This window comes from Pleurodeles waltl, chromosome 11, assembly GCF_031143425.1.
Source record: "Pleurodeles waltl isolate 20211129_DDA chromosome 11, aPleWal1.hap1.20221129, whole genome shotgun sequence".
NCBI classification, from domain to species: domain Eukaryota; kingdom Metazoa; phylum Chordata; class Amphibia; order Caudata; family Salamandridae; genus Pleurodeles; species Pleurodeles waltl.
Genome location: NC_090450.1, coordinates 538,659,903 through 538,674,161, shown reverse-complemented (window position 1 = coordinate 538,674,161; position 14,259 = coordinate 538,659,903). Strand labels below are relative to the sequence as shown.

The following is a 14,259-nucleotide window of genomic DNA, read 5'->3' as shown; positions in this document are numbered from 1 at the left end:
GGACTAACAGTCAACATACATTAGGTCTTTAGTCCATCCTATCGCGACTGGAAGCTTCCTCAGGGTTGATACGCTCTGGCAATACCACCACAATGTTTTATAAAATGAAACCAGGAGAAACCATATAGGAGTTACTGAAGGAAGCGCAGGCCCTCCGGATATGTGTAGTACATCAGAGTATCTTGTAACAGCAGAACATCTATTGGAGCATGTCAGTGGGTGGATGCCCTTAGTCACAGTGCAAGTGATTTGTCACAAATGGGGACTAAATGAAGTCCAGATCGACAGGGTGTTCGGAATGTGGGAGAACCCAAAGCTCAATCTCTTTGTAATAGACTTAAATTCCTAATGCTACTTCTACGCAAGCAGGCGCAGATTACCAGGGTTTTGGGGAACTGTGCTTCTGACTGCATGGCCAGGGACTTTTGCGGACATATTTCTGCCTCTTGCCTATGTTCCTAGATGCTAAGTAAAATATTGAAGGGAACCATGTTGAATAATTCTAAATGCACAGCATGGAAAAGACAGTTTTGGTTTCAAAATAACTTCTGGTCACTGAAGCTCCACAATTTCTGCTGACGCTGCAACAAGATCTCCTGACTAGACCCAAAAGTCAGATCCTACCTCCAGACCGAGCATCTGCGAAGCTTCATGCTTTGCTCCTCGAACCATTCCATTTTTTTAAGTACTTACTGTGCCAAATTGCAAAGGTTTTGTAACTAGTGTGAGAAACTAAGTTTGCATTCTTTGTCTGCAAAGCCACATTAAATTCCTCCGCATTGTTAAACTCTTACTCAATCAGGGTTAGCCCATGCCTGGATTAAGGTTCATGTGGCTGCAATCTTCTATTTTAGAATGGCATTCAACAAATCTTCTGTTTGTAGTTGCAGGATAATAAAGGTATTCACGGAAGGCCAGTTCTGGTCTTTCCATGGTAAGAAAGCCCACTCAATCTAGTCCTGTCACACACCTTACTTGAGAACAATTCAAGCAATTCATAGTGCAGGAATAAAGTTCCTCTCAAGAAAGCCAGCCCTATGTTTGGCAATAAAATCTGTTCAGAGTCTGAAAAATGCAAGCCTTCACAACAAAGAGCCAGTTCTCTAAGTTTCACAGTGGACGAGTAACATTGGGAACGAACGCAAAATGTATACCTAAATTACCTTCAGACCGCTGAGTGAGCCTGTTATACTAACATCATTTTTTTCAATCCAACAACTGCTATAGAGAGCTCCTTACATTCTATTGATATAGGGAGGCGTCTAAAATTCTACCTGTATAAAATAAAGTTTTAGGAGGCCAGACCATGTTGTGGTCGCCTTTGCCAAGCCACGTAAGGGAGAAGCCATTTCCGAGGAGTGCGTAGTCTGTAATTTTGTTTTGCCACCTGAAGGTGAGCAAGCCATTGCACAATAAGGTGAAATTAAGGTAAGGCTCTTTCTACCAGAGGTGTGTCAACTTCAACAGCTTTGTTTGCTGGAGTGTCATTGACAGACATGTGCAAAGCAGCAACGGTGAAGAATGTACCCACGTTTATGAGACATTATTTTCTAGCAGAGACTGTAAAAATAGATGTAGCAGTGGAGCAGGCTGTCACATCATCCCTTTCAATAAGGCGAGCCAATTTGAGGTTTTCCCTCCATCCTGTGTGTTCTTTGAATGTGTACAGTTTGTTATTCCAATTCAACAATATGAATATATGAAAGATCCAATATTAGAGAAGAAAAAGTTACTTCCCTGTAATTGTAGTTCCCAATTCTTGGTATTGTTCTTAGATTCACAAGCTGCCCACTTTTCTCCCCGCAAGAGGCCTTCACCTACTTGTATTATTCCTTACTTGAGTGCTTAGCAAAATCTGAATGATGGTAGCCTCTCAAGTTGTAGTTGTCAGACTGATTGTCTCTGATTGCTTGAAGTTTGGTTGATTTTAAATAATGAGACTCCGTTACGAAAGAACCATTGTTATAGCTTTGGGAATATTATTGTTATGTTATTGTAACAAGGTATTTTAAGAATGTCTCAATGAATGATAACAGTACTACAGAGCAACCATTACAGGTAAGTAACTTTTTTCTCCTACGTCGTAAGATCCTTACTCTTACTCCCAAACATAGAACAGAGGTTCCTTAATCTTTTGACTTCGTGGACCCCAACTGAACCACTGCTGGAAGGTAGGGTCCCCCATCTAAGCTATTTTTTTCATCAAGAGTGAAATCCAAACTATTCCACTTTCTCTGTGTAGCTACATGAGAATTTGCAAAGCAATTGGACTATAAATGTATTTAATATGATTGATCCATGGTGAGGAGTACCCCTTTAAAAACAATAAAATAATACCCATTATTCGCCCTCCAGAAGGCAGCAGTATCTTTTGCAGCTCAAACACATACTTTTACATGCAACATGCTGCAAAATAAGTTCATGTTCTTTAAAAGTATTCTTTTAGTTAAATGCTAATTTATTTACTTCCTGATGATTCCGACAAGAAAGATTCACTGCAGTCCTTACTTTTCAATTCCCCCAGTACAAGCATTGTGAAATCATTTATCGTGAACATAATGATATCCACTATGCGAAGCAGCTCTAAATTTGGGATAAATCAACTATAAAATAGAATTAAAGTCATCCAGAAAATTGTAGGCTTCAGATTTATACTGCAGACGTGCCATAAAATCACCATAGGAGTTGCTGATAATCTTTTTTAGGTTTCGCCTGAAAAGCGCTTGCGAAATCTATTGTATTTAATATATCCTACAAGGGACTTTCATCCCGCCTTCCTTTCTTATTGGTACGTGTGATTGGCACTTTACTTTTCCTCCTTTTCATTGGTTGTAGGCTTTCTATTTCCTGTTGTTCTATGTCTTTCTCTCATCAATATTCCGTGGCCCAAGTACTCATTCTCATCTGCCGCTTGTCACTTTGATGGGTGGAACTACTTTAATTTGATTATCTTTCTCTGGCTGCACGCATTTAAAGCGTGCTTTCAAACAGCATTTTGTTACCTTTCTACCACAACTGCACACATTTAAAGAGTGCTCTCAGACAGCTGTTTTTTTGGCTTTCTCAGACAACTTTAAGCTAATACTTGCCTTCTTTCTTTGAAGAGGACTCCTTTTAATTAACATTCGCATAGCTGCACACATTTATTACACCTCAAACTTTTAGCAGTTAGGACACCGCTTGCACAGAAGATAAATTAGATTTCCACTTATTTCCCACCATGCCCATAGCCAAAAACATCCGGAATTTCATCACGTCGTGCAGGCCTTCTCTCTGGCTTGAATCGCACTAACGCGTGTGGCTGCTGCACCGTAACTATAGAGAAGAGTCTACTTTAAATTATTTTTTTTGGTGCCTTGAACCGTGTTGGCAAACTTCTGAATTGCAGGAAAGCCTGGTTAATCCAGCTCTATTTCACTGTAACTGAATACTGAAGAGCGAACGGTGGGAATGTGCATGTGTTAAACTTTCCCTCCTTCCTTCCCTACCCTCAGCCGTCCCACGTAAGGCAGCAGTGAGCATTCAGAGATTAAATAAACTAATCTCTTTCAGAAAAATGTTTTGCGCAGCGGCTGGCCAACACATTCCGAAGACAGGCAACATTTTATCAAGAGGGCTGCGGTTCTGTTTGGGCCTTAGACAAGTCTCTCGCCCTTTGTGTTCCTTGCCCTGTGAGGTCACCGGCCCTCGCCCTGAGAGGAGTTGTATCCGTGTTCACAACTGCCCGTCTCTTACTATGTTGTTGTCTGCAGCTGGCAGCGAAATAATGAGGGCTGGTTCACATCTTCTCCAGAAAACTAATTTAAAGGTTTACTTTTCTCTACATCTGCTTGAGGCACTCCAGGGCGTGCAGGTCAAAGAACGTCCTTTTTTGCCCTGATTACAGTAATTTGCCTGAGTCTAAATGGTCCCTACTGAAACTCAAACCTGTTATTGGCAAAAGCAACATGTTCCCAACAATAAACAGTTTTTTTTTAATGAAGGGAGGTCTGCTTTTCATAGCAAGCCATGTGTACGTAGGCGCACAATTTTAGATTAGCCAATTGTACAAAATAAGTAACACAATGCAGATATTTACTATATGCTCATTCTTATTTTCAAGTTTATGATCATGTTTAGGCTATTTCACACAAAAAATGTTTTTAAAGTGTGTAGTGCAAAATAATCTGTACTACAAAACAATGTATATATGTTGCCTTACGCAGTAGAAAAAACTTTCAGTGTGTTTCTTTCACTTACATTACACAACTGATCAAATGCTCATTCAAACATTTTACAGTTACTCTTCATTGGTTTATCTGGTCAATGAACAATAACCAAAGGACACCTTGTTACATACCTTTCTTCTTACAGTTTTTTCGTATTTACAAAAGCAGCTCTTACACTGACCTTCTATGTTTTTTTTATCCACCTTTTAACTATTCTCCATATAGCTGCACCAATTTCAAACCTACATATCAGATGCATGTTTTTTTATAATAGGCCTACCCCATCTACCTAATCTCCCCACTTTATCATAACCGAGCAAACGACTAGCGACAAAGATATCCTTGTTAGTGCGGAAATACCTGTTTTATGATCTATAGGATGTCTTAGGCGTGATTAAAATGTTTTATTTAAAAACTGTGTGTTTTTAAATTAGTTCATGTTTACACAATTACAGGTAGAATAGATTATTCTAACATGAAAATAACATAATATTGTAAAGCCCTTTTTTCTTTTTTGGCCGCTCCTATTGTGCTTCCTCCCATAGCTTAATGTTTACATTGTAATAAAGATTACCATACCATATTTTACAATGACAGGCCATACCATCCATTCTATACAATGAGAAGCCATAACATATCACACTATACCATAGTATATAATGACTGGCCATACCATACCATACAATGACAAGTCATACCGTACCATACTAGACAATGACCTACTACGCAATGACAGGCCATACATACCATACCAATAAATGACCAGCCCTACCATACTATACCATACCATAATATACAATGACAGACCCTACTAAGCTACACTTACTATACAATTAAAGACCATACCATAACACCATACCGTACTGCATAATGACAGGCCATACCATACCATACCATACTACACAATGACAGGGGCACCCCATACCGTACTATGTAATGAGAAGCCATACCATTCTATAAAATGGCAGGGCATGGTGTACCATATAATACAGTGACAGACAATACCATACTATATAATGATAGCCCATGCCATATCATACTAGACAATTACAGACCATACACTGCAATGACTGGTTATACCATACTATACAAGGACAGGTAATCTCACACCATACTTACTATACACTTTCAGGCCTTACTTTTCAATGACAGCCATACCATTCTAAACCGTACTCGGCAATGACAGGCCATGCCATCATATACTATAGAATAACCATTCATACCTTACCATTCTATGCAATGATAGTCCATACTATATCATGCCATACAATGACAGGCCATACCATAGCCATACCATAACATACTACACAAGGGCATACCATTACATACTGTACAATGGCAGGCCATACCATACTATACGACAGGCCACACCATATAGTGACAGATCATACTATACAATGATGGGCCATACCAAGCTATAAAATGGCAGATCATACTATACTGTATTATACAATGACAGGCCATACTATACTATATTATGACAGACCATACCATGCTATGCAAAAATGATCATGCAATCATATTCTATTATTGTATTGTGTATTATATCTAATATATATGTTACAATATGATACAATATAATCCTTTTGTACAAAGGTTTTGCAACACAACAAAAAATTGACAGAGAAAATAGTTCTGCATAGGCAAGACCTATTGGCTTTGTCAATGCGTTGTTTGTCACTCATGATGTTTCTGTATGTTGTTTCACCCCCAGTCTCCACCTGTTTGCGCTTGCTTAAAGTTTGATGTTTTGCACTACCCCACGCTCATAACTGGCAGGCATCTATGGACCATTTCAAACGTAAAGCTTTACAGACCGTTCGAGCTCCTGCTAGCCCCTCTACTATCCCATCCTCTTTTCTACCCGATTTTCTTTTTTGTGCGTGTGTCCACGCGGGCACGCGCATTGCAACTCTCTGGGACACAACATGTATTTGTCTGTGTGAGAAGCTTGCATTGCTGTTGGGCCCACAACTTCTCTTTGATCAAATCTCACACTAATGTTCTATGTATGCGTATGTCACTAAAAACTACACTACTTCTACCCATGATGTAACTGTTTTGTGCATGAGAGAAAAGCTTACTCCTGCCTTGCTCTAACTGCTCTGTGTGAGGGAAGTTTACAATGCTGTGCAATTCCTGCTTAGTGTGAGCAAAGCTTACACCTTTCTTATGCCTTTGTGTCTGTTGTGTGTATGGGGGGAGGGACAATTTGGCGTAATGCAATCCTGCCCGGCTGTATAAGCTCTGTGGCAGCAGAGTTGCAATTCTTCTGCAGTACCAATTTTGTCTGTGTGGAAGAAGCTTGCACTGCTGGTGGCTGTGTATTTTTCTGTGTGTGCACTTTTCTTTCGTTGAAAGAACCACTCTGATGCCAACGTGCTCTCGATTATGTGTGTTTGTTGCCTACACTGATGTAATGTTTACTGTAGCTATTTGTGTGTGTGTCTGTTGCAAGGTGTTGCTGCTGGGTTACATATGTACATATGTTTTGTGTGTGTGTATGAGGTGCCTTGGCTGCAGCCCATGTTGTACCTGTTCTATGTTAATGAGGGTAGCTTCAGCAGCTATTGCTGTGTGTGTGTGTGTCCGTCTGTCCGTCCGCAACTACAGCTCTTTGTGCTGCCTCTGTTTTGTCTTAGACTTTTACTGTTTAGCCATGTTGCTTTTATTTTATTTGTTCTGAGTGGGGGGGAATCTGTGTGAGGCACATGGATTATACCTGTTCTGGGGGTGTGTTCTGGGCGGTACACTAGGTATTGTACATGTAGTATGAGTGCACTCCTGTCCTTTCTACTCCATGCCCTGTATGTACTAGGGAACCTTTCACTGCTGCTGCACTTTACTAGGTCTCTGAATGCAGCTTGAACTGCTTAATTTGCGTCTGTGTGTGCAGGACGGTGGAGCTAATGTACACCATATACTACTTGTTGCATGGGTTGTTCCCTGCACATAACAACTTGTCATTTTTTTCTGGCTATAGGAGTTGGTGTCCATAGGGCTCGGAGATGGACGGAAAGGTGATATGACAGTCCTTGGCCATATAAAGCACAAGCTGGTCTGCTCTCCAGACTTCGAGTCCTTGCTAGTACACAAACACTGATAGGAAATCCAGAGTGCTTCCCGAAAGCACACACACACCACGTCAACTGCACTGAAAGTGGGAGCACATCAGCCTCCCCTCATTAGGAAGAGAGGTGGGCAGAGTGGATGGATGCTCATCTCGAATTGGCATGCAGATCGGCCCTCTGTGTATGCACTTGTATGTAACATATGTATATAGTCATCAGTATAAAGCGGAGATTGTACAGAATAAAGTTCTCCAGAATTAACAAGAGTTTGAGTTTTGGTTCAATATGTCTTGTGTAAAACTGCTTCTTAGACAAGGTCCTCTTCAACTCTCTATGGGCAGACATGCAGACTGCTGTGTGCCTTTGTTTAGGTGATGCTGTGTCGGCCCTTACAACGCCCTGAAGCTCCAGTATCCTTATATAAGGGATGCAGTCTTATCAGCACTCTGAGCACCAATGGTAATTTTCTGTTCATAAAGATATGTTGAGGCATGTGTGGCTGTAGATAAACATGCTTTTGCATACGCCTGCCATCTAGTGTTAGGTCCAGATGTGTGCACGTTGGTTTTCTTCGAAGAAGTCTTTCACGTCACGAGGTAGTGACTCCTCCTCTTGGTAATAATGCACAAGGGCATTGACTCCATTGTTAGATTCTTTTTTTCTGCTGCCTAATTCGGACAAGTGTGCTTACGCTCCGGTTCCAGACCATTACAGTACCCTTTCTTGGTTCGTGCTTCACCCTCATCGTCATTGTTTCGATCACAATTTCTTATTCTGTGCATCAAGGAACAGCCATATAGAACGTCAGGTTGACTGCAACACTTTAGCGCCTCACCCTTCAGAGCTATCTTCCTCAGTTTCCCAAGATAATTCACTACTGGTGATGGGACGGACATCCTTCCTCTTCTACCCTCAGTGTCATGTGAAATATCCCCACACAGACCTTTGTCAATCACCAGAACACATGGAGGCAAGACTCCGAGGCTTGTCGATCTTTCCGTCCTAAGAAGAATCTTCAAAACCGCCAGGCTCGTCCACTCTAAATGCAGAGGAGAAACATCGACACTCCTGACATCTTTGGCCATGAAGATGTTGGCAAAGAGGAACAACTCCCTGAGGCATCCGCTGCAGAGGAAGAGGCGTTCTCTCCTGAAGGCAGTTCTGACTCCGATCTTAAAGTCAACCTGGAGATGCAAGAAGTTACACTTTCTCACCAGTCCATGAATACAGTTCCCCCTGCCCCTTAAGACCATGTTGAACACTCTAAGAGACACACTTCTTCTGTTCAAGACGCCCTTGGTCCACCACTGCCCTCTGGCCATGGTCTGCATCGAGCAACTGTTTTGGATGCCCCGCCCTCCTGCTCGGCATCGAAACACCAACCTAAGCTGAAGTTATTGGGATCGAGCACCTCAGTGCTGAGCCTCTCATCGACATCCACCACATTTATGTGGAGTGGAACTTCGGCGCCGTAACAAACATTGACCTGATCCAAAACCCTTGAAGCTGGTTTTGAAGCCTGATTCCGGTAAGTCAGTCGAGCCTATCCTTTACAGACTGCAACAGAAGCTGTATGCTTGACAGAACCAGATCCATTTTCAGGCTCATACCCACTGTATCATGACTAATCATTTGGCTCCCATTCATCCACCATCGAAAAGACAGCTGTCTTCCGGAGGCTCTTAACCCTCCAATACCACCAAAACAGAGGAAGAAAACAGACAAAGCTACTAGCCATTCGCCTCTTCCATCCCCCTCGTCACCACCTCCACAACTTCTACCACATTCACTTTTTCCACCACATTCCCCTGGGAGTCCCCTACATGTCTCACCTCAGGGATCCCCACAATACTATATAGGTGAACACAGTGCAGGGCATGACACCATTGGGACACAATCACACACCAACCCTTGGGACACATATGATATTGACCCTCCAGGTGACACTGACCCAGATTTATATCCTACTTGTCCCTCACCTCCTGATGATTCAACAGCTTATCAGGAGTTAAAAGGTAGGTCTGCTGCCTTTCATGATGTACAGCTCTACAAGGAATCCTTAGAAGAGGATCCTCTTTGAGACCCATTCATCCACTTAAAGGACCACTCAGTATTTACCCATGCTAAAATGCATGTTACGTTACACTGAGGACATTTTTGAAGCCCCTGTTAGGGCCCAAGTAATTAAACTTCGGGTTGATTTTATTATTTTTTTTTTTTTAAGTAAGCCCTCCCCATTAGTTCCCATATATATTAGGGAACAAGTACAACCAGACTTGCTAGTAATTACCACTGCTCGTAAGGAGGCTAATTCACAAGTTAGGGAGACGCCCCGCTGCCTGACAAAGAAAGTAAACTCATCGATGCAGCTAGGAAAAGGGTTGCGGCACAATCTGCCAATCATTGACACATTGCCAATGCAATGGGTGTGCATGCTCGATAAGATCTCGCACACTGGGATGAGATGGACGACCTCATCCAATATCTTCCAGACTAACTCAGAAAGACAAGGCAGGAACTTGTCTCAAAAGGCAAGCTAATATCAAACATCTCCATTCGCTGTGCGCTGGATTCTGCGGCTAGATGCATCACTACAAGCATTCTCCTTAGATTCCATGCATGGCTTTGAACCAGAGGTACAGCAGAATCTCCTTAATGTAACTTTTTACAAACAGCATCACTTTGGCCCCCAAGTTCACTAGACCCTAGAAAAGATAAAGACACAGAGGCAGCAAAATCAATGGAGGCCCTTCAAACTTCTCCTCCCTGTGGTTCTTTTCGCTGCTCTAGCTTTTGTGGAGGCTCAACAGCCACCTCTTCTGAAGCCTCCATCTCTTACCAGTGCAGTCACAGCCAACACTCTTCTCCAAGAGATTACTTTAGAGGTTCATACAGGGGTAGTAATGCCACCCTTGGGACACATGGCACGTGGGGAAGCTCCCTTACCTCTACCTTTGGCATAACTTAAAACCTATATATTTACCCCTTCTTTCAAACCACCTCACACCATCAAAGATAGATGGGTGGGTGATAGATATCAATATACTGATACACGCCAATCTCGTTCCTTCCAGGACTCCACGGGAAAACAAAATGAGAGAGGTGGGCAATCAGAGCGAAGAATAGAGTATGTGAAACCGAGACAGGAATCACACCGCTCATCGGAGGTTTCTGGTAAAAAGGAAGAGAAACCTGCCCAACAAAAAACCCAATTCAAAAAGAAAAAGGTGACAGCAGTCGCAGTTCGACATGCCACTCAAGAAGAGGGTCTTCTTGAAGAACAGGAAGTGGGCATTAGCGCTGCTAGACAGCGCGGCAGAGGTCACAATAGTTCACCGGAGTCTTCTAGAGCATCTGGAGGCGAAAGCAACTGATGACTTTATACAGGTAGAGACTGCAGACATGCGTGTCTCCACACCTGATAGGGTGTATAAAATAACGTTGCAGTTAGGAGACATTGAATGCACAATAGACGCAATCTTTTGGGATTGCGTAGTAAATATATATGATATTCTATTGGCCGAACAAGATTGGCCACCAGAATTTGTCCGTACCTGCCCATATAGGGAAGATGTTTTTAAACCTTCTTTCTCGCCACTTGTTCCGGAGGAACTCGCAGAATCGTACACCATTGATTGGGCATTGGCGCAGGCACCCGCGTTATATCGCAACCGCGTAGGATGGGACAAGGATTCCCCCTACCATGTAATTCCTATTAAAAATCAACCCCAGCCACAACCTCAGTATCCAATAAAACATGATGCTAAAACACCTGTGAGGGAAATACTCACACAACTAGAGTACCAGGGCGTAATTGAACCTTGCGTCTCCCCAATGAATAATCCTTTATTCCCAGTAGTTAAACCACACCATTCATATAGAATAGTCTTAGACTACAGACATTTAAAAAGCCATACACGCACATATACTATATAAAACTCACATAGCACAGCACTGATGAAGAATATAGTGCATAAAAAATATAAAACAACACTGGACATTTCCAATGGTTGATTCTGCCAGAACATAGCGCCTGAGAGTACAGACTTAACAAGTTTCAGCGCACTAGGCTCTCGGAATAAATTCAGTTGTTTACCTCAGGGGTACAAGAACAGTCCAGGACTGTTCACAGCTCGTGTGATTGCAATTTTGCACGACATACATCCTGAAGCATTGTCCTAGGTAGACGATATCTATCTTACGGATGATGAATTACTACAACATTTAAGACAGGTAGCCCGCATTGTTGTGTGATTTGCTGAATTTGGCTACAAATTCAACTTAAAAAAAAAAAAAAACAGCCTTCCTCAGCGTCCTGTTTCTGGGATATGTGCTATTGAGCGAAGGAAAGAGCTTAGCACCACAATTCTTAGAAAAATGTGCATAATTACAACCTCCAAATATAATTAAAAAACTCCAATCTCTATTGTTTTTTTAAAAATGTTGTCAGAACCTACATTCAAGATTATTCTTCACGCATAAAACCTTTTAATATGACTTAATACGTCCTGATTTTTCAAGCAAATTTTGAAAAATCTAACACACACGTATTCTCAGAGACTTGCAGACAGACATGCTTGCAGCACAACATCTACACACAAGGGACAACAAAACACACTTGGTCAGAGTAATTGCTGGTGCCATGGGTTTCACCTATGTGACATTTAATGAAGGTGAGACAGTCCTGATTGTATACAAATCACACTTGTACTCAGCAGCAGAACAACGCTTTGCTCCCACTGAGAAAATTCTCACTGCTGTACAGATGGCTGTCATTAAAGAAAGACCTCTAGCCCAGGACAAACGCATAATTGTTTCCCCAATCCCAGCCCTAGAGCTGTCATAAGAGCCAGCGTTCCAAACGCAAAAGTATTATATCCACATTGGATACAATGGGCCATGTCTTTGACAGCCACTGATGTAGACTACATTTTTGACCCAAATTTACAAACTCAAGAATTTTTGCAGTACGAACTAGAATACCCAGTTCCAGCAAACACATTGCCTGTCGAACAATATCATAGAGACATGTACACCAATGGCTCTGCACAACCTGCAATTGGCAGAAAGCACCAATATTCCGTTGCTTGCGCAGTTGTAAGCGGCTATATGGAGGACAATACATTTTGTCCCCTACATACATTTACGCAAATCCGAGGGGATTGCACAGCACAATTGGCAGAGCTAAAAGCTCTGTTGATGGCACTGGAACATACGGATCCTGCAAAGCCAACGCTGATTGTTTGTGATTTGTACTATTGTGTCCAGTCCTTCAATGAATACCTGCATTACTGGCGCCAGAATGGGTTCAGAGATTCTAAAGACAACACCATTAAACACAGACTTTCGTGGGGGAAAGTAGCGGATCTGAAGGAAACGCTACCAAATGTCCATGTTGTACAAACACTTGGACACCAGCGCATTGGAATACATGTGGCTGGAAACACACTGGCTGATGAAGCCGCAAAGTTAGCAGTTGCTACGGCTACTGCTGCTGCAGTAACCTGCTCAGGAGCGAAACCGGATGCAGACATATGGGCTGCCGTGAAAGCTACGGCTGATGGTACGCCCTATCCAAAAGCATTTCCTGTAAATATTCCTACCGAATGGGAGGCTGCCTAAACCCTGAAGTTAAGATACCAGCTGTAGGTGTGCAAGACATTCCCAACAAAGACATAAAGCTAGAATTGGTTAAAGCTGCGCAGGAGGGGGTGGCATCTGCCCATGCTGGTGTGGCGGCTACGGTATATATCTTACAAGCCCGAAATTGGTGGACAGGCCTCTACAAGGAGACCAAGCAGTATGTCCTTTGTTGTGACATCTGCCAACAAATTAAAGTTTCCACCGCTAAGCGCCCACCACAGACACCCCTCCTAATTTCCAACAAACCGTTACAATGTGTGTACTTGAATAATTGTGGTCCCCTAACACCGGATAGTGCATACAAATACATCCTAGTCGCTTTTGACTCCTGCTCCAGATTTCTATTGGTGTGACAGCAATGCTCGGCTGACGCTCGGACTGTTATTAAAGATTTGCAACTTTAATGGTACATATGCAGTTGCGGCTTTCCACTTGGACCAGGGCCCATCTTTTGCCTCAAGGGCTTTCAGAGATGCCATGGCTTTGTTTGGGGTCCAACTCCAGTACTCGTCTCCATTTCATCCAGAGGGAAATAGTGTTGTGGAGCGAATAAACCGTGATTTAAAGCAATCCTTAACAGCCAGAGTCTTAGGTATATGTCGTAGTTGGCTTAATCACCTGTATGGAGTCCAGAGAACACTTAATAATCTGCCTAGAAGGTCACAGGGGGGTCATACGCCATATGAGTGCCTGTTTGGAACCCAAATGTACATTCCAGATCTCGATGGTCCTGGCGTGGAGGCGGCAGAAACACCTTTTGATATAAATGAACGTGTCACTGTCTTCCAGGAATTACAACAGTTCTGTGACGACAACTCTTCTGCCAGTGCTGCCTCCACAGGAATTAAGGAAGTACCTGCAACGCCTACCGACTGAATTCCTAGACTCAGGTATCTAGTATGTGAAAAGGTTGCTGTGAAAAAGGAATTTGGTCCTTCTTATCGAGCACCAGTCCCAGTCTTGGGAATACACAGTACCAGAACTGTCATTCTACCACCATTGGTAGGTGTCAAAGAAAATTGCTTTGTCTCCATCGACAATCTACACCATGTGGCCGATCCTACACAGCCGACCAAAAGGAACAGCCAGTAGTTCCCGAATCCCTCTCACTACTGGTCAAGAAGTTCCTTTACAAGTTGTATCAATGTTGGTGCGTACCTCTCCGAGCTTGGGGAGGGTGGAAAATGATCTTGCATTGGTTCCACTAACAACAAATAATACAGAAATAAATGATCAATTTGATACTACTTCAACACAGACGGATGGTGCTATTTACTCTGTGCCACCACGGGAAACACCGATTCCACCAATGAACACAGCTCCAGTTTTTGCACGAA

At 42.6% G+C, this 14,259-nt stretch overlaps 1 protein-coding gene across 4 annotated transcripts in view; it reads left to right on the top strand.

The window, feature by feature from the left end:
* POLR3D (RNA polymerase III subunit D) overlaps positions 1–7,543 on the top strand; it is a 165,537-nt gene extending 157,994 nt beyond the window's left edge. For all 4 annotated transcript variants that reach the window (XM_069213954.1, XM_069213956.1, XM_069213955.1 and 1 more), the window contains one exon: positions 7,192–7,543. In XM_069213954.1, coding sequence (XP_069070055.1) covers positions 7,192–7,311 — 120 coding nt within the window. In that variant the 3' untranslated portion in view covers positions 7,312–7,543. The remainder of the gene's footprint in view (positions 1–7,191) is intronic.
* Positions 7,544–14,259: the final 6,716 nt, after the last annotated feature.